Source organism: Gouania willdenowi, chromosome 5 (genome assembly GCF_900634775.1).
Source record: "Gouania willdenowi chromosome 5, fGouWil2.1, whole genome shotgun sequence".
Classification (NCBI taxonomy): Eukaryota; Metazoa; Chordata; class Actinopteri; order Blenniiformes; family Gobiesocidae; genus Gouania; species Gouania willdenowi.
In genome coordinates, this window is record NC_041048.1 from 17,574,711 (window position 1) to 17,594,974 (window position 20,264).

At 37.2% G+C, this 20,264-nt stretch overlaps 2 protein-coding genes across 3 annotated transcripts; both read right to left on the reverse strand.

The window, feature by feature from the left end:
- Window positions 1–307: 307 nt before the first annotated feature.
- On the reverse strand, window positions 308–12,921 carry abhd14a (abhydrolase domain containing 14A). The gene is made up of 5 exons (XM_028447079.1): window positions 12,616–12,921; window positions 8,813–9,093; window positions 8,553–8,668; window positions 2,816–3,051; window positions 308–1,018 (listed from the first exon to the last, which is right to left on the reverse strand). Exons 2-5 carry the CDS (start codon window positions 9,073–9,075, stop codon window positions 836–838), a joined length of 798 nt encoding a protein of 265 aa, XP_028302880.1. The 5' UTR covers window positions 9,076–9,093; window positions 12,616–12,921; the 3' UTR covers window positions 308–835.
- A 594-nt stretch (window positions 12,922–13,515) lies between these two features.
- Window positions 13,516–20,009, reverse strand: hyal2b (hyaluronidase 2b). 2 transcript variants are annotated; one of them, XM_028447716.1, is made up of 4 exons: window positions 19,851–20,009; window positions 17,104–18,020; window positions 15,470–15,559; window positions 13,516–15,386 (listed from the first exon to the last, which is right to left on the reverse strand). In XM_028447716.1, exons 1-4 carry the CDS (start codon window positions 19,939–19,941, stop codon window positions 14,997–14,999), a joined length of 1,488 nt encoding a protein of 495 aa, XP_028303517.1. In that variant the 5' UTR covers window positions 19,942–20,009; the 3' UTR covers window positions 13,516–14,996. The 2 variants fall into 2 exon arrangements, with proteins under 2 accessions (XP_028303517.1, XP_028303518.1); XM_028447717.1 differs by having other exon boundaries at window positions 17,104–18,092.
- Window positions 20,010–20,264: the final 255 nt, after the last annotated feature.

The following is a 20,264-nucleotide window of genomic DNA, read 5'->3' on the forward strand; positions in this document are numbered from 1 at the left end:
TTTCTTAATGAAAAGATATTTATTTTTACTTTTATGGATATCCACTCATTGATATATATATATATATATATACCAAAACTGAATACCAAACTCATCACAGAAAGTTGTACTGTAATGTGATAATAAATAAAGTTTAGTCAAGAACCTGTCATCCTTTTAATTATGTAATATTTGATCTTCTCTACCTCATTTACTTTGTACAGGTCATTGGGTTCTTTATTGATACCTGTGCATTGTGTATAGTACTTTACTCAGTAGCTGTTGTTACTCAGTTGAAGTAGAAACACAACAACAGAAGCAAACCAAACACATATATTAAGTGTTTATTTCGAGTAATGCATAACACTTTATATCTTCCCCTCTTTAGATTTGATTGTCCAAACATATTCAATATTTTCACATGTTTCATACAGCATGTATCTGTTCTGTTTGCTCAGTTTAGGTTTGCAGGAACTTGGGGGTAGGAATGGGTTTGAGTCTAAGAAGCGAGACAGACGAACAGACAGAGGGCTGTTAAAGATCCATATTTACAGTTATCTACAAAATACAACATAAAGACAAACACCACACATTAACATGCATTAAGGAACACAGAGAACACATAAAAAAAGAACACTGTAAATACAAGCTTACTGAACGTGCCTCGTGTTTTCAGGCGGGAAATAAGAAAAATGACACATTTAAGATGTAACAGTGCAACTTCACATAATTCCCAGTAAGATTCCTTTAGGAGATGAAACCAAGCTGATCGTGGTGCTGTTGTAAATTTTCTGGCTTTTTTTTTTTTTTTTTTTTAAACCGTCATTTCCTGTTGTTTTCCCTCCTTTGACACATCTCACTTCAGTTTGCTGAGGAACTCAATGAGTCCTTGGTGAAACTCTCTGGGTTTCTCCATATAGCAGGCGTGGCGAGCTCCTTCTATCTTCAGGACAGAGTGGTGCGGCAGTTGAATGAGGTTCTTGTGGGACTGAGCACCCAGGTTTGTGTCCAGGGCCCCGTATACAATGAGAGTGGGAGTCTGAAAAATATGATCACAATATAAAATACAATAACAAATATAAAAGCAATGCCAGTATGTTAACACACAGCGGTGAAAAGATTCACTTATTTACACCATTTGACACTTGGTGGCTCATCTTTGCCCATCAAACAACAACGTTACAACAGAGAAAGCATCAGTGTCCACAGGGATTACAAGACAAATGGGTGAAAGCAATACCATATACCACATATAATTGTAATTTTAATAATGTGTTGCTGTCGTAATCATAATTCAACTGTAATTGAGTTTAAATAATTTACTTGGTAATTGTAATTGCCATGAAAATTTGATTTTTAAAAAATGTCAATTGTAATTTAATGCTAAACTGGGGAACCATGTTACAGTTCTATGTACAGCTCTACACATATGTAGTTAACAATTAATAAAATATGTTTTTGAATGTTTCTTTACCATTCAAAAAAATATTAAATCTAGGGATATACTGACACAAAAAAGGCTTGGACGCCCACACCAAAAATATGAATACCATTATTTTCATTGCTTAGGAAGTCTAACAAGGTAAGCAATAGATAGGAAATAAATTACATGATAGATATTTGTTTTCAGTGTATTTTACAGCTGATTTAGGACCCGCTATCATTAGAGATGCTAACACAAGAGGAAGGTTACCATTTATTTCAAGCTCAGTAATTGTGATTAATTGTCATTGAACTTTAGTAATTGAGTATGTAATTGTAATTTACTTTCTGAGGACAAAAATTATTGTAATTGGAAAAAATGCTGGTCACTATAATTGTAATTGAATTGTAATTGAACATGGATAATTGAAGACGTAATTGTAATTGACCCCAACCCTGGCTTATATGGATAGGGCCTGATTTACTTAAGATTTGCCGTTATTTACTGCATGTAACAGGTGGGTGTTAACTACCAGACCCACGTGTATACAACTGGATGAGGAGTACATGTTGGCAAAAAGGCAACAGAGAGAGAACCAATCTTTCTGCTCGATCAGCATTTCCGAAATGAATAAATCAGTGATATTTAAAACACTTGTGTAATATTATATACTTGACTTTGTTCTTCTTGTTTTTTTCCCCCACAGCATTATCATAGACACTCTACCACAGAGATTCCCATTCCATTACAAATACGGAGTAGCCAGGATTAGTGCACAAAGTGACAAGATATTTTTATATGGCATTTTATTTTAACTAAATTTATATTTTAGAAAGATTAAGCATAGAATACAGTTATTTGAGATGTTTTTGTGTGTGATATGTATTTGAAAAAGAAATTAAATTGAATTTTAATCCGTTTTTTACCTCCTTTTTTATTTTTACCAATTACTAGACATTTCACTGCTCTATCATGTTGTGTTTCTCCTGCTTAGATTCACAGTTGTTTGCAATAATTTCAGAATATATTTATTTAACTCTTCTACTAACACCACTAAAATATTATATTGCGCATGTGGTTACTCGTGCTCTAGAACTCAGCGTTCCTACATCAGCTTGTCAGCATAAATCTCTCATTTGAACAGTGTGGTCCCCATCACTTTAGCACTTGTTGTCATCTGTGATAACAATCTTAGTCAATCACACACAACAGGTGAACACACAGTGCTATTTATTTGTGTGTGAAGCAAATTTAGCGCTCTTTATTTAGCATTTTAGTCAATCAGGGTCTGGTAGTATTATTAAGATTTGGTAATTACATACACATTAAATATTTTTGAGCAAAGGACACTTCATTTACTTCAGTTTAAGTATTTAGATTTGTGTCACATAAACACCATGTCCCGTCTTTTACCTGAATGCTTTGGTATTGCTGTTGAGATAAAGTGCGGGTGCCGACGGGTGCTATTGGAACAAAGCCTCGCAGCTGGGTGCTGCTGTTAATCAGAAAGGGGATAGAGTAATGGCCGCTCATGGAGGGACTCAAAAGCACAGCTGCCCTCACGCCCAAAGACTCCATGAACCTCGACAGCAGGTCCACACGACTCTGGTCGGTCTTCAGAGTTTCTGAGTCTGGCGACTTTCCATAACCTGCGAGAAAAAGACAGAATGAAAAAAACTACAAGGAGGCCTAACAATCCCTCTGATAACGTTGTTATACAGTATTATAAAAGAGGTGAACAGTGATAAACCTTACAATAGTTTGGATCTCCTTCCTAATGTTAATAGATTAGACAAACACTCAGCCAATGGACATCCAGGATGACAATTCTGTACAATGTTTGCTTATGGTATGGTTACTGTAAAGATATGTATTTTGAAAATGTGGAAATCTGATGCCCCAGCTGTATTTGAAGCTTGGCTCAGATCATTTATTGGAGAACTCCACATAGAAAAACTGAGATATGAAGTGTCAAGGAACCCATATACATTTTACAGCATGTGGAAACCTATTATGGAGTATTTAAAACTTTACACTCAATTTGGTTGTGGCTAAATTGTGGATATTTTATTATTATTATTATTAATAATACTAGGAGGCAGCACATGAAGCTGGGAAAAACCATCTCTGCTTCCTGGACCATCAGCACTGGATCTCCTCAGATCTGTGTTCTCTCTCCTCTGCTCTGCTCTTCTCCCTGTATACCAACAGCTGCACCTCATCTCACCAGTCGGTCAAACAGACATGAACATCAGCTCCCACATCAAATAAGCTCAGCAGAGGATGTACTTCCTGCAGCAGCTGAAGAAGTTCAGTTTTCTAACAAAGATGATGGTGAACTTCAACAGCTCCAACACTCACTCACACCATATTTATACTAGGCAATGTGGGTAAAGTGCCTTGCCCAAAGACACAACGACAAAGACTTGGCTAGAGCAGGATTCGAACCCCCAACCCTTCGGTTATTGGACGACCCACTCTACCACTGAGCCACTGATGTTATTAACCTTGTTGTTATGTGTTTGTTTATCCAGGTCTACTAGTGTTTAGGGTGAACTCTGGACTAAGTACTGGATGTTTATGTATGTATTGTTCTATCTTAGTGTGTCACTTGTAAAAGATGAAAACTCATTAGAAAAAGTAATGAAATAAATAAATCCTATAATGTTCATGCATGTTCTGCACAGCCAATGAACGCAGGTTTTGCAAAGATAGAAAGAGGCACAGATTAAGAAGTTTGCTGGTTAGCGTGAGCCACCCAGACTCCTGAAACACATAACTACCAGTACCCATGTCATGTTTATGTTTGAGAAGACACATTTAAAACAGTTGAGATTGTTCAGGTTGAGAATTAATCTTTTTTAACCAACTTTGTTTTTGTCTGGTTTAGTCTCTACTCACCACAGGAGGGCGCTGTGAGCTCTATTGTATCTAACCTTAACCAACACAACATACAGTATATACAGAACAGATGATGTTTACATGTGAAAACATTTCAATTAAAATTTGTGTGTTAACTTTATTGGCCACCATCAATGTGAATAACATTCCCAGACTGGGTTATTGATCAACTATATATATATAAATAAAACTGTATTAATTTTGTAAATTTGTATATTTATTATCATTTTATCTTATTTAATTTTTTCTACTGTAATACGTGCACTCATATTTAATCCATATTTAATTAACAGTCTTTTATTTAATTATGTACGTTTTTCTTTTTTTGTGTTTATTTTTTTAATTTGTAATATTTCTCAAACCTCTGTAACTCAAGTAATTTCCCCCTAGGATAAATAAAGTATTTCTGACTCAGATTCTGAAAACAGCAAATAAAAAAGTAAACAAAAGATGAAGCTTGATTTGTGTTTATTCCAAAATGTTGAACTAAAAAAGGTTTTTGTAACACAGCTGTATTTACTACCAGCTATGTTTATGTATAGATGTTTTGTTGGTAATTATTGCAAGGTTATAGTGACATACATTTTAGTTGTATTAGCGCCCCTAGTGGCAACAATAACAATCTCGATAAAGTATACAAATAAATATGGTGAATATATAATACACTGAAGATCAAAATTAGATTTTTTTTTTTTAACTTGAATTTTTTTTTATAGAACTAATGTCATCTTTGTTGCTCAGAATTAGAAAGAATGTTGCCATGCTACTAAAACAGTGTTTTATAAAATTACATTATTTTTTCTAAAAACACAATGATCAAAATTAGGGAACAGCAAGGACTGTAGCACAGAGAAAGATTATGCATTTCTAAAAGTCTAAACAGCCAACAATTAGTGAGTGTTGTTTTGAATGACTTCAGCATATATGCAACCACAGCACATCACTAGTCTCACACGCCATTCTAATGTTATTGTGGTCCACTCTTTTTCCAGTCTCTTCCACAGTTCAGTGACTCATAAGTGGGTTTCTTAGCTATAACTCTTTTCAGAAAGAATTTTCCAGAGTTTTTCTATTGGGTTGAGATCAGGACTCTCTGCTGGTCATTTCATTATTTTAATGTTTTCAGTTTCAAGGAGCTGCTTTAGCTGTTTTGCTGTGTGACAAGGGGCGGCATGAAAATAGCTGGCTGATTGGATGATGAGCACAGGGGAGGAATCGCATGATGTCGAAGAAGGTTGTTATAAACATTATTATTCCTCTGCCATGTAGCTGTATAAGAGGCCAAACTCCTGCTGTGGAAAACATCCCCCAAACCATGACACGTCCTCCTCCATCTTTTACTGACTTCTTCACACACAGTGGGTTCAGACCCAATTAAATTAAACTTGCTTTCATCACTAACGTGAACTTTGGACCAGTTTTCCTCTGTCTTCACAACATGCTCCTCATCAAAAGGTAGTCTAGCCCAGTGGTTCCCAAACAGTGTGCCGTGAGGCAAGTCCAGATGTGCCGATTTTGTGACGACCATACTGTTGCGGCGATCTACCTCAGAGTTCCGAGTGCGGGTGCACGGTCACATAATTTTTGGCCCAGACACCTCGCGAGGTCCCGCGCCCGTCAAACATAAACCAGGCTTAATGCTGGGTGCATGTGCCGCTCCAAGCACATGCCGGCGCGCGCTCATACTGCTCCGTGTGCGCGCATGATTCTCTGTGCTGCAACTCAACAGGTGAGCACAATCGCCGTGATGAGAAAGTCGCCCTATAAACGGCCTTTGGCTGAGTGCAACAAAGTATTTCTGTTGAGAAATTGTTAAATTAAAATTGAAATTATAATATATATTTGATATAAACATAAGGAAAAATGTTTCAGGTTATAAAAGTAGACCTAGTTTTCTATTTAGTTAATGCTTAATTTTACAGATTACTTACCTGCATTGATTTAATAAAAAAAAGTTTAAAATGTACTTTCACCAAATTAAATGTACTTTCCTGAAATTGTGTTTATTTGTACTTACCTTGTTTGATGAAAAATTATGAACTTATTTGCATTGTGTTTTATGTTCAAAGGTTTTACACCTTTCTTGTCACTGGATAGAATAAAAGTAAGAACAAGTAAAATCCTGAGTCTGGTTAAATTCTTCCTTTTTCAAGTGTGGGACACCATGACGTTATAAAGACAGTTGACACATACATTATTATTGCAACATACAACTACACAAAAATAATTATATCTTAATGTACTACTTTGTATGCACTCATTTCATAATACAGAGGCAAACTCAATACCTAAAAACAATTTTTGAAATAAAGAGAACGCAATAATTCGCTGTTCCCGCGGTTGTGCAGGCGGGAATTATAAGACTGTGACAAAGGCTGTAGGATAACATTAAAACAGAGAAACCGCGAGAGGGGGAATGGAGCGCTTTCTTGTATGGTCTTTGTGATATTGTACATGATGAGTGATAACACGTGTTATAAAGGCTATTTTGCACAACAGGTGTGCCGCTAATGCAAGGTTTGGTCACTGCAGAGTGGGCTTTCAGTCCAAACTCTGTTAAAACGTTGAGACACTGTATGACAAGACAGATCTTTACCCTGGTCAGTGGTGAACTGGTGAGCAAGCTGCAGTAATTCTCTGCATTATTCCGTCCTCTCTTAAATTTGTCTTTTAGAATGTTTTTTTTTTTGTCATTATATGACAAGGTACAACAAAATTAATTTTGTGGACGACCAGCCTTCTTGGGGGGCTTGAATGACTTTGTGATAGGGATGTAACAATTAATTGTAAGGCAGTTAAAAATCGATTCATAGGTATCACGGTTCACATCGATACTCTGAAAATTGAATCGCAGTACTTTTTTTAAACAGCACTCTTGTCCAAAAGTGTAGGCGGAGGGCGGAATCTGCTACTACTTTCTTTCTGGCCGCCTTCTACTCTTAAACATGTTCATAAATGATTCCTTACTCCTTTAGCACCACAAGAATATCTGTAATATTACGTGAATATCTGTAAAAGTCAAGTTTTTCTATTAGCTCTGTCTGCTAGCATAGCATCTCTTCTTCACTGCAAGAATTTCTGCATGCCAACCGACCACTGGGTTACGAGCGCCCTCTGCTGGTCCAAACAAATATCTGAGGTAAATACAGTGCAATGACTGTTTTTTTTTTTAAAGTCTAATTGTTAAGGCACAAAATACATTTTCAGTTGCACTTTTAAAAAGAAAAAGAACTATTAGGCAGTTTTGCATTGTTTACTATAGAACTAGAATTTAAATTAATAGGCTTCTTCTTCATTTGTATTATTCCTTTATTTATTTCATTCAAGATTTATTTTTAATTAAATTGCATTGTTTTGAATAGTTTGTCAAGGGATTCTTTTGACAATGAAAAATAAAAGGGAAACTGTACAGTATTTTCTAGTTTTTTTCCCAAAAAAAATAAAGGAATAGTTTTCAGTCATTTGTCTACAGTCCCATTTTGTAAAATAAATCGTGAGAAAATCGTATCGTGAACCCAGTATTGTGAATCGAATCGTATCGGGAGTTGAGTAAATCGTTACATCCCAACTTTGTGATAGTGTAAAAATGCAATATTCTTGAAATCATAGATTTGGAATGACCAACTTCTCTTGCTATGGCTGAATGGAGCAGTGGTTGTCTAATTGTTAAGGAAGCAGGCCTGTAACTGGAGTGTGATCGGTTCGAATCCAGTGTAGGACATTGAACCAATCCCTTAACGCTAACTGCTTCAAGATAGTCTTATCTGGTTAAAAAAAAAGTAAAATTAAGATCTACTTAATTTCTTTAAAGGACCATCTTCTTCTGGACAACCTGCTGCCAGAGGGTTTCAGTCACTTTAAAGCAGCTGACCATCTTGCAAAGTTTGGCTGCCAGTTAAATAGCGTATGTCAGATAATCTGGTGTCAGTATTACACCAATAACTGGGGACTGATGTCTATTTATTTTTATTTTCCATGTTTGAAATACTAGAGTTAATCAAATTAACTTAGTTCAATTATTGTTACAATGGTCAATACTTTTTAAAAGAGAAGACTATTCAGTCTTTTTTTTTATGGACAAGAAAACTTCTCTCCAAAGGTCATTTATAAATCCATAACAAATTTTGCTTTGGAAGATTTCAGTGTTCTACTTCAATTGCTGAGGTTAGAGTTCATAGAAGTCATATGTGTTTAGATGGAATATATTTGTGGAATAATGCTGTAAGTGATAGTAATGCTCAGATTGTACCTGGCAGGTCCATGGCTAAGGCTTGATATCCATTAGCTGCCAGCAAGGCCATCGTCCCAAGTTCCTCCCAAGTTTTGGACGTGTAGGCTTGGCCATGAAGGAGGACAACCTGCAACCTGCACAAAAACAGGAAGTCAATGTAGAGGTCATGCATAAAGATTAGGATGCTAGTACACTGCTTCATTTTAATTTGTATTACTAAACATGCACGACGTCGTTGCTGTGTTGTGTAATAGGAGTCTTTCTCCTCATTAGTTCACCTTGGTAATATCTGCCGCCCGGCTCCGTCAAGAGGCAGAGCTTCTCTAAAGAACAGAGGAGGGTCTCCGGGTAGCTGTCCAGTACCAATGGTCACATTCATAGATAGAAGAGGAGGAGGAGGAGTGCCCATGCGGCCCATTTTCTGAACCTCAAGTGACGGTTCCATGCTGCCTTGCCGAAGGGCCGGCAGCAACAAGTACAGCAGCAGCGTGGCCAACAAGGCCAAGCCCAGAACAACCAGGCGATTACGCAGGAAATTCATTGTGTCAAGAGGAGTGATCTGGAGAAACAGGAAGACAGCATTTATTATCTATTTATTATGTATCTGTTAGACAGCATTTATACTGTAGACACACAAGATCAAAGTCATTATTTTAACTTTGTATTCTCAACGCCTGAATAATTCTTACAGTTTTTTACATTATCTAATCTTCTCCTTTTTTGAAGTTGCCCATAGTTTTCTTTTAGGGCCTTACTGCTGGGTTATAGGAAGTTCAGATATAGTTCTTATATAAGAGGAAAATAGTTACAAACCCTCACATTGACATGCATTATTCAAATTCTGACAAGTAAGGTTGAAACACTAAAAATATTTAGAACACAGAGAAAATAACTATCATTTATGAGACTATAATAAGAAAATTATCTTTCCTCTTTTAGAGCTGCTATGTCTTACATCGATATAGGGCTGGGCAAAAAATCGATTTAATCAATTAATCAAATTTGTAGATAAAAACGATTTTTATTTTGCAAATTGAAGTTTAAAAAAAAAATATATATATATATATATATATATATAATTATTATTATTATTATTATATTTGTTTTGTTTTTTTTCTTTTCACAGTTTTTATGGACTTTTTCACGTTCCGACGTGAGACAGCTCACTTTCTGTTTACATGTGTTTACCCTTTGAGCAGACTATATATGTGCCACAGGCATGTTCAATTTTTTATTCGCACTATGCTGAGATGCTAATTTAATTTAATTGTAATATTATATGTAATAAAATATGTAGTTATCTGATTTCTTAATCAGAAAATTGAAGCTACTGTGAAGTTGCTGCTTCACTTTTGCTTAACCCTGGGTTAAAGCTTGAAATTGTTGAATGACAGAGCCTCATTCACTTTTTTTTGGAATTGTTCTATGCATTTTAACTCTTGAGGACAATCACAGCAATAAAGTTGCACTTTTGACAATATATCTGATGTCTGCAGTCATTTTTAAGTGCATTGAAGAAAAAAAAAAAATCGAACCTTAACTCAAATTTTTCTTTAAAAAAAAAAAATCGAAGTTTATTTTTTTAGGCAAAATCCCTCATCCCTACATACATACATAGTGAATTTGCCTAAAAAATAATCTTCGATTATATATATATATGTATATATATATATCCATACATCCATTTGAGGCGAACCAGTGCACCCACAACAAAGCAGCGAACCAGCATTTGTACTAATATTTATAATAACAGGAGTGCATTTGAGGAAATATTTTTGCTAAAAAGACTCTAAACAAAGAAGATCTATATTCTGAAGTAGCAGCTGTTATGGCAGAATGATAAGCACACTATATACACAGATTAGAGATGCATATATATATATATATATATATATATATATATATATATATATATATATTCACCTTCCCTGCTTCTTAGTGCTCTGTTTCATCCATGTTTCCTTCCGGACACAGTACCTTGTTTTGTTTTACCTTGTTGTGTTTCCCACACACAAGTTCACAAAAAGTGTGATTCTCACAGGGAATGTCAGACTCTCTCATAACAATCCATTTGCCTTTGTTTATGTAGTTAGCCAATAGCCGCTGTCCTGATCAGCCTTGTTTGGTTTCTACTATCAGAGATGTGTGCTGTTACTGTGTGGGGCCATTCTTTCTCTTTGTTTCCTGAGGGACCACTGCATCTGTACCATCTTCATGCCAGCGATCTGGAATGAATAAACTGTAGAAAATATCTTCTAGTCCATTTTTGAATTTATTTTGTCAGACATGAAGGGTATGCTCGAAGATTTCCATAACACAGCATTCAAAACTTCGACAACTGAAAATGACCCAACCTTAGACACTCAATTGCTTATTTCCTCCTTTTGGGTAGGTTCTCTCAGGGAATTTGTGAGCTCCTGCATTAACGTGGAAAAAAATAGTACACACACACACACACACACACACACACACACACATATATATATATATATATGTAGAGAGAAGATACAACATATTTTTTTAAATATATTAAATATAAATCCGTAACTTCTGAAACTTTTGATTTAGTCAAGTCTAGTTCCTTCCACTCCTCCATTATTTAATGGAGTTTTTCCAGTCTGTTAGTCCTGCACTTGGCTGCTGGTGATGATGTGCACCAGTTTGTCCAGAGTTCTGCTCTCTGCTACCAACAGGTCTCTTTTGGATGTTCTGCATCCCCAAAACACTACAGTGTCAGTCAGGACACTGATGATCACCTACAGGTAAAACATGTTGAAGAATTTTCTGCGGATAACGAAGTACCGCAGCTTTCCCAGGAAGTACAGTATGCTTTGAACCTTTCAGTGGAGGTAAAGCAGGCGGCTGCAGTGGAGACATGCACTTTACTGTCTGGCCATCACATTGACAAGCCTGGGTTTCCTGTAGTTTCCAAGTGAACTTGACTTTCCTGTGCATGCTTAGTGTAACTTTTGGTGGAAGTGTGATCATATTGTAGGGCTTGCATTAGCCTGTGACTCCCTAAAATTTTATACATAAAGATGTTTTGGGACAATTTCAGGCTCCCAATTTTGTGGCTCATTTTGGACACTTGGATTTTCAGATTTCTTTTCTGAGACATCCAATTTGAAATTAAAAGCCCTTAACCCCTCAACTAAAATTATTTTAACACCCGTGTTATTTATTTTATATAGTACAAGTGAACAGTAGAAGCCTGGTCTTCTCATCTAATAACCTGACAAATATTTTTCAAATTGTCAATTGATACGGAAACGTATCAATAGATCAATAATGGGTACATATTCCGCGTTTTCCGGACCTTTTCTACAAAAGCGTTACGTGGCTGTGTCAGGATGGCCGAGTGGTCTAAGGCGCCGCAGTCAAGGATCCTTCCTTCCGCTAATGTGGGTTCAAATCCCACTTTTGTCATACATATTCTTTCATTTATTTAACATGACAAATTACACCTTTAAAAATACATATACTAAAAAAAAAAAAAAAAAAAAAACATTTTAGGGTATTTCCTGGGTTAGGGCTAAAATGAAAGGGTTAGCGGGGTAGCAAAAAATAAATATGAGCTAAAATAAAACTGACGGAACTTAAAGTCACGTGGCGCACCTATCGCATCACCTAAACTGTCCAACGAGGGGCGCTCCGTACGAATAGACTAACAGTATATTCATACGTTTCTGTATGAATAGCCACGGCCAATATTAAGTAATATTAAATTAGAAAGGTGAAAAATTCTCCAACACACACACACACACACAAATGTTGTGGAACTCCTGAACAAAAGAGATGAAGAGTTTTCAACTCCACATTATTCCAATGTAATCACACTGCATCTCCTCAAATTAAATAGAAATTCGCGTGCTTGTAAAGGCAGACGTCCCAATACTTTTGGCAATAGACTGAGTATTTGTACAGATTAACACAATGCGTCTCTCACATAAAACACAGCGGAGATAAACTGAGCCTGAGAAACCAACACACGGTAATAAAATGGCAAAGCAGAGACAACCGCGCCTTTAACTGCAGATAATTGAATGAACGCATGTATTAATCAGTGGACAGGCCAACATACCGAGAGGCAGAGGAGACAGTCACGGTCACAGGAACCAGCATGTCCTCTCCATCATCGAGTCTTCTGCATTGATCAGGTGAGCTGAGATTTTGTGTCGGTGCTGCTCGAAGCTCACTTCGTGTTTCGAGCCGAAAGGCAAAAAGGTGGTAAAACGGAATACCACCAAATAACAGACAACTCCTAAATGTATACAGTACCGTTGTACAACGTTGACAAAATACTATCTGTTTTCCTGAATAGTAATACTAATACAGATAAACGGCGAGTCTGCAAAGCTTAGAGTATTTGTTCCTCGTCGGAGCGATTTGGGAGTCGCGCATATGCACATGCCCATGCAGATAACGTCACTTCCGGATTACTTGCGCTTTTTATTTTATTTTTTTCATTTTGATGTATATTCATTAATCTGCTTTTCTAAATTGTCTGTATTTTGTACACCCACTTTTCGTAAAAATAAAATTCACCAAATCCACCATTGCTCTTTAATTTGTGTTTCAATCAAACATGAACGGAGCAAATTAATTAATTGTATATGTATGTTTACATATAATTAAAGATCAACATAAGAACCAGTGACGAAAGTATGTTTGCACTGAAAGAGTTATGTTGTTTATCTCAAAAGCACGTGTTTTATCAGTGTTTCTATTTTAATCATTTTGAAGATATTTGCGTGCTACTGCTTGTGATATTTTGTATACATGGAAAAATTATATTCATTTATTATATATTGATAGTAGTTATTTGTAGCATTTTTCTGCTGTTACTGTTTCGTATTGTATATATATATTTTTTTAATATAAAGGTTTAATTTTAAAATGCTAAGTTTAGCATTGTTTCATTGACTTTTTCCAATATTTCTTAAAATCAAAATTTAAACAAATAAACTTGACATAACACACATTAAATGACATGGAGGCACAATATATTTTATTAATAAAATTTACATTGCCTTGGTGAGGTTTTCTTTACACTAGACACCTAATGCACCAGCAACAGATCAGACAGCATTTATATCCGTAAACCAAAATGTAAATTCATCCCACATAATGAAGGCAGATTCACCTCAAGAGAAATGTAGTTAAAGTGCCATTTTCACAATAAAATTGATCAAACAAGAAAAAAATGATACTCTCATCAGCATTACAGACACTTTATGCATCGTGTGAAACAACCATGGCGACTGCCGGCAGATAACCATCATTGGATCTAATCTTTGACCACTAAAAACTGTCTAGAAGCAAATATGTTGGACATAACAAGTGTTACACTGTGGCTTCAGTAATCCATATTGAGTCTCAAGACATTTGGAAAAAAATACTAACTGGTTTTTTGGTCAGTCTGATCAATACTGCACTTGTGAAGATTTTCTAGTGTTCTGTTTCTTTGGTATAAAAGCAAACATTTCTCTTCTCTCTCTCTTTCTAGTGGTTTTGAAACTCAACGGGTGATACAAGAAAAAAACATTCCTCCAAAATCATGATCTTTGAATTTAAAGCAGAAACTGGTCTCTTTATCATACATTTTCAAAACGCCACCATCTTTACAAAAACGAGACAATGGCAATTATTTAGTTTGAGTTTGGTTTGAGTTTGGTGGTTGTTGACTGTTTCAGACACATGATTTTAGTAAAGTTTGGTTGTTTTTAATATGCAGACAATTACAATTACAGAGATAGAGCTGAACTTTGCAGTAAAAAGCCTCCCCCTTCAGGCCTGCGAAGGCACTGATTAGGTAAAAAAAGGCAAAGAAATTGTTTTTTTATATATATTAATATACTGCTTGTATTTATCTTGTAAGGCATTGACAGATCAACCTGGTTGGCCAGTGAGATAGGCACTTATACTGTGAGGCAAGCAATAGGGATCACATTTCAGACAACAAATTCTGTCTTTTATCATCCTTCAAAGCTAGTTTTGGCCACAAGCACATCTGAGGTGACTTGTGATGACACTTCTGTGTTTTGACAGTACAGCATTAGCCTCCATTGTTATTTCATTTACTAAATAATCAAATAAATAAAACAAAACTTAAATGTCTCTTTCCTTCAGTTTCGTACACAACAAAGTAACGGACAGTTCGGAGTACAGTAAAAATTCTTACCGAGGTGAATGTAATTTTTTTTTAATAGATGGAAAAACAAACAAGTAACACTGGTTAAATCCAAGGGGAGGCCTGAGGTTAAATAGTTTTTTAATGTCTGTGAGCTGACGGAAAACTTCTGTCCTCCAGGGAGTTCTTAGAGTCCGCAAGTACCAGCTTCACTAGTGAGCAGCAACTTACCAGCATTATGTTAAAAAAAAAAAAAAAAAAGGGGAAAAAAGCCTGAGGTGTCCTGGTCAGGCCTGGCAGAGGCAGTGAAGAGTTCAGGTTTCTCCATTTCCTCAGTGGAGCAGAGTCACAAGCACGAGAGGGAGTAAGAAGCAGAGAGGCCACGTACCAAAAACTAAAGCAGCTCTATTCTGGCCTTTCTCTCTCTGAGCACAGTCGTCACCTCTGTGCCCGCTGTAGCACTGACACTGGAAATGTTTATGGAAGGCAGCCAGTTCAGCCGGACCGGGTCCACCTGCAACCTTCAGCTGACCGTTGTGGCTGGTGATCTTGTGAGTGGACGAGCTGAGGTGCAGATACACCTCGCTGTCTGCTACTCGGCGTAGACAGCGGCCGTGGAAGTGACACAGCTGGCGGCTGCACTGCTCTGCTGCTGTAGATGTGTTGAGCAGGTACTGGCCCAGTGGTCCCTTAAGATACTGGTTTAGAGTCGAACAGCTAGCCTGAGCACACACACACACACAAAAGAAGAGAATATTATGTGACATTTCCAGCATCAGCCAAGCAGAGACGAAGGACTTCTTACATTACTGCTGGCATAGGAAGTGTCCCCCCAGAAGATGACTCCAGCAGCTCCAAGTGCTACACTCTCACCAATGGTGGAAACCAGATCCATCTACCAAAGATGGACAAACACTGGAGTGAGGAGTCTTACAATGAGGAAGGTTGAATAGAAGTCATTTTTGACTTAAAAAAATCAGTATCTAACATCGACCATTCCACTAATATAATTAACCAATAAAATAACAGGCTTTGCTTCCTTGATTAATCCACAAAACATCATTACACACTCAGAGTCCTCATCGCCCTTGGATAGTTTAAAGAGTAACTGAACCCCAAACCACTTTTTTCTGCTGAATACAAATGTATTTGGGTATGAAGTAGTGCTGTTAATTGATCCTGGTTCAACTCTCAACATTTTAGTCTAAGTATTTCAATTTGGCATATGTTGTTGTAAAATATCAGAGTGACTGCCCTCTATGGGTTCAAACCTGGCTATTACAATTGATTTTTGCCATTGGCTGAGAACAAGATCATGTGATGTATTGGGATCATCTTGCATCACAAACAAGCACTGTTAGCCCCGCCCCTTTTATAAAAAAAACCTAGTACCTGTGGGCTCTACAATCTGTGGTGAGTAGGTTGGATTGAGAGAAGAATGAATGAAGAGGTATATTGAGTAATGAGTAGCTAGTTTGCATAGCATAGATTGTTCATTGAGGATTTTATAGTATGGACTGGGCGTGTCTTAACTGCTCCAGGAGCCCCGCCCATAATCAAGGCATTTTTTTGAATTTCCCTCCAGTGGCAGGTCAGGAGAAAGCAGGGGTTTTAGTTACTCTTTTTTAGAATAAATATTCTTCTTATTTTTCACAAGGAATTAGAGGTGTCCCAATCCGATATTGTTATCTTATCGGACTGCATCTAAAATCACTGATATAAGCGCTCCGATAAAATTTTCCGCTCCAACACTTCTGTCCATAGGTGACTGTGGTTCACACTCCAACAAAGTATCCTACTGTTGCTGACTATTGTTCTCTGTTAGAATAACATCACTTTATCAAGCCTTTTCTAACATTCCACACTACAAAATAAGTAATAAAAGTATGTATGATTCGTGCAAATATCGGATCAATATCGGTATCGGCCATTACGCAAGGCTGCAATATCGTTATCATATCGGAAGTGAAAAAGTTGTATCAGGACATGCCTACAAGGAATCATTACTGATGTTCCATAATTTTCAGTTTTGTATTATGTCTGCGTTTGCCAGCAGACTAACCTAAATAAAGAGTCTGCAGAATAATTCTGTATGTTAATTCTACTAAACTATATGATCTCTGCAGTTAGGTCTGTGTGTGGGGGGAAAATATCAGTATCAGTTATCGGCCAAACAAGTTGTAAAATATCGGCATTTCATTGAAAGAATATGGTGCATCCTTAATGAATACATAACCACAGACTTATGTCTGCTGCTTATAGTGTTGTCAAAAGCATTGATATTAAAAAAGTATTGATATTCAAATGTTGTATCCCCCCCCCTCCCACCCTCTTTCACTCTCCACAAATACACCGTGTTTGAAGTTTTTATGGCCTGGAATCAATCACGGTTAAGGTGACCAAGTAATTTCTAAAGGCCTCTTTAAAAAAATAACTCACCTCTGTTAGCAGCGTCATCTGACTGATGTAAGAGGGTCGAGTGTAAACAAAAACAGGACGAGCCAACCCATCCCCGACAGATGCCAGCCTCATCGCCTCCTTTACACGGTTCCGGACAAACAGGCGGCCATGCTTAGAGGAGCGTAGCATGGAGCCCATGTATATGGATGGAAAAAGGGCCGTGCATTCCATCCACAGCCAGTTCAGCTGATCATTGCGAGCCATCTCCACTGCAGGACAGCGGCCAGTGTAGTTTGTCAGACCTCCCCTGTAGTCATGGTTGTAACAATCTGGGAAAAGGTAAAAGCCCCACAGCTGGTTGGGCCGCAGACTTTTGACAAATTTCAACGTTTCCAGTATGTACTTTCTCGCCGATAACTCAAACTCTTGCTGGGCCACTTTGCCCACCTGTTCTGGAGTCCACTTTGGGTTCTTCTGGGCCACCATTTCACGGGATTTGCTACGATAAATATCTTTAATGTCCCAATTGCGAATCCATAAGGGCCGCCATTCCTCCCAGTCAATCACGGCCAAACCTTTTGCTTCTGGTTCCCGGATGTATTTCTGTACACCCTCGGGCATCTTTCCATAGTGCAGAGTAAGGCTGGCCAGCTGTGGAAGGCCTCCATTAACCGGGGTGCTACCATGCTCAAAATAAGGATACAAGCCAAGGCGTTCTTTGTAGAAAATGGTGAGATTCTGGCGAACAAAGCCCTCATTCGGTGACGCCACAATGTCAAACAGCTCCAACGATAACGTCACACGATGACGGGGTGTACACTCCTGTGTCGGGGCATTCCAGGCAAGGAGAACAGGCTTCTGGGAGTATAAAGGCCATCTTGTCTGTTTTATATCGGCTGAACAAAAGGCTATCCACGATGTAAACACAGCCATAAGGAACCAAGGTAGCTGGCCAGCTGTAGTCAACGGGGAGAGAGATACAGCTTCCATGATTGCTTCTCACCTTTGTGGTGGGAATCTTACATAAACTGAGAAAAACAATAATAAAAACCCATAAGTTTGATTTACTGGAGGATCAGCGATCAAACAGAGGACAGAACAAAACAACACTGAGTCCACGCTGACCATGTTGGCACCTGCTGTGTTTGCCCAGTCTTCTGGAAGGTTGTGATATCAAGTAAAGCCAAATATATTACATTTAAACCTGGATAAGACAGCTTGAAAAGAAATAATGTAATAAGACAAGTCCTCCTATTGAGAGAATGCAACATTAAAATCAAAGTCATTTTTATCCCCTTTGATGACGCTTGCTGGCTCTGACATGTATGGAAGAAAGTGAGAGTGGTCCTACAATGAATCCAACCCAGATTGTTTCTGTGGCAGAATCAACAGTTTCAACTAATTGTTTTGTTCTCCACATATGATTTTCAAAGTACTACACTCATTATTTGTATGGTTCATTAGTACAGTACCATTACATACCATGTATGTTTTTAAGTGTTTTTTTTTTCCCTTTATGGAAACTGAAAAATGACTGATGGAGGAAGCAATGGTATTTATCCCATGGTCCCTAAAAAGTAATTAAACAGTATTTACCACCTCGTGCAGCCTGCATCTAAAATCTCAGATATATCTTCTTTTTCTTGGATATATTGAGGTCATTATTCAAAGTCTTCTAATTTAGTATTTATTTATGGTTAAAATGTGTGTAACCCATTGGTAATATTTGGTCCGTTTTTCTCATCCCGACTGTTGCAGACTAGTGTTCTCTGATTAATATCACTTGATCAAGCCTTTTGTAACATTCCGCACGAAGAAAACAAGTAATAATTTGATTCGTGTTGGAATTGTATCAAATCGATGTCAGTCAATACTAAAGCTGAACGATTAATTGCATTTGTGATATTACCGCGACATCATAAAACGCGATTTTCAAATCGCAAAGGCTGCAATATTTTATTCCTTGTCCTGTCTTGTACTGTCCTGTTAAAGTTTGAGTGTTTAAGAAATGCAGTCCACATGTTTCATGAAAAGTGAAGTTAGTTAGATATGTTGAAGAGAAAAAAAGCCACAGATTTGTTTGCTTTATTGTTGTAATCTGTGCTTTGAAATTTATAATTATTTAAAGTTTAAATAAATCTGACCTTTTTTTTTATTTATCATGAAACAGATTGATTTATTGCTTGTGTTCATTGAAAAAACATGACAAGAGGCCCTTGAAATATTGAGGAGGAAAAAAAATCGCAATTCGATCATTTTCCAAAATCGTTCAGCCCTACTCAATACACAAGGCTGCATTATCGGTATATTATTGGAAGTGAATAAGTTATACCGGACACCGCTGATTTAAAATATTCTTTTTTATATTATTCCTATATAGTAGTGCTACAAAATATCTGTTTTCTTTTTCCTATGAGTTTAGCTTTGCGAGGTTTCATTTTGATTGGATTTAACACTGTTTTGTTTTTAAGGCAGTTTAAAGTGAACTAAGGAATGTGTTCGTTTTCACAGTCAGAGGTTATGTTGAATCAGTCAATGTAACTTGAGTATTATGACTGTGTTCTTGACTGGGTTTGAAGAAAGGGTGGAACTGCATTATAGCACTAATATAGAACGTTTTATTGTCTTCACATTAGTTTTCGTTCATTATTCATCAGAGCAACGTGCGTTCCTAAAATAACAAATGACTAAATAGTGACTGGACTCCCCTCAGCCAATTCAAATATGTGCAAACACACACTGAGTCGCTTTTAGCCACATTAGCTCAAAGTTTCATTGAAACTTACCACTTTCCGACCTGCTTTGCGGGAGCCGAGGACTCTGTTTGGTTCCTCTCATGAACCCGTCAGATAAAGATATGTTCCAGCGGCCTGCCATGAGAAGGACGGCAACACAGACGCCGTTCACTCCATGTCCAGGGCTAACACGTCCGCCTACACTGCAACCAACCGCGACCGTAAACGTTGAGCAATAATGGATCACTTCATTCTGACTGTGTGTGGGGGGGGAACACACTTTACGAAATCAGTGTTTTGTAATTTTTGCCCATCAAATGGCTTGGTATAAATCTTCGCTCTCAGTTAAAAGAATTAGATTTATGAAAAATACAGTTTTTATTTCAATTGTATCCACATTAAAGGTTTTTTTTTAACACATCAGTGTAGAATCTACCCCTATAGATATAACCTTAATGGTGACTA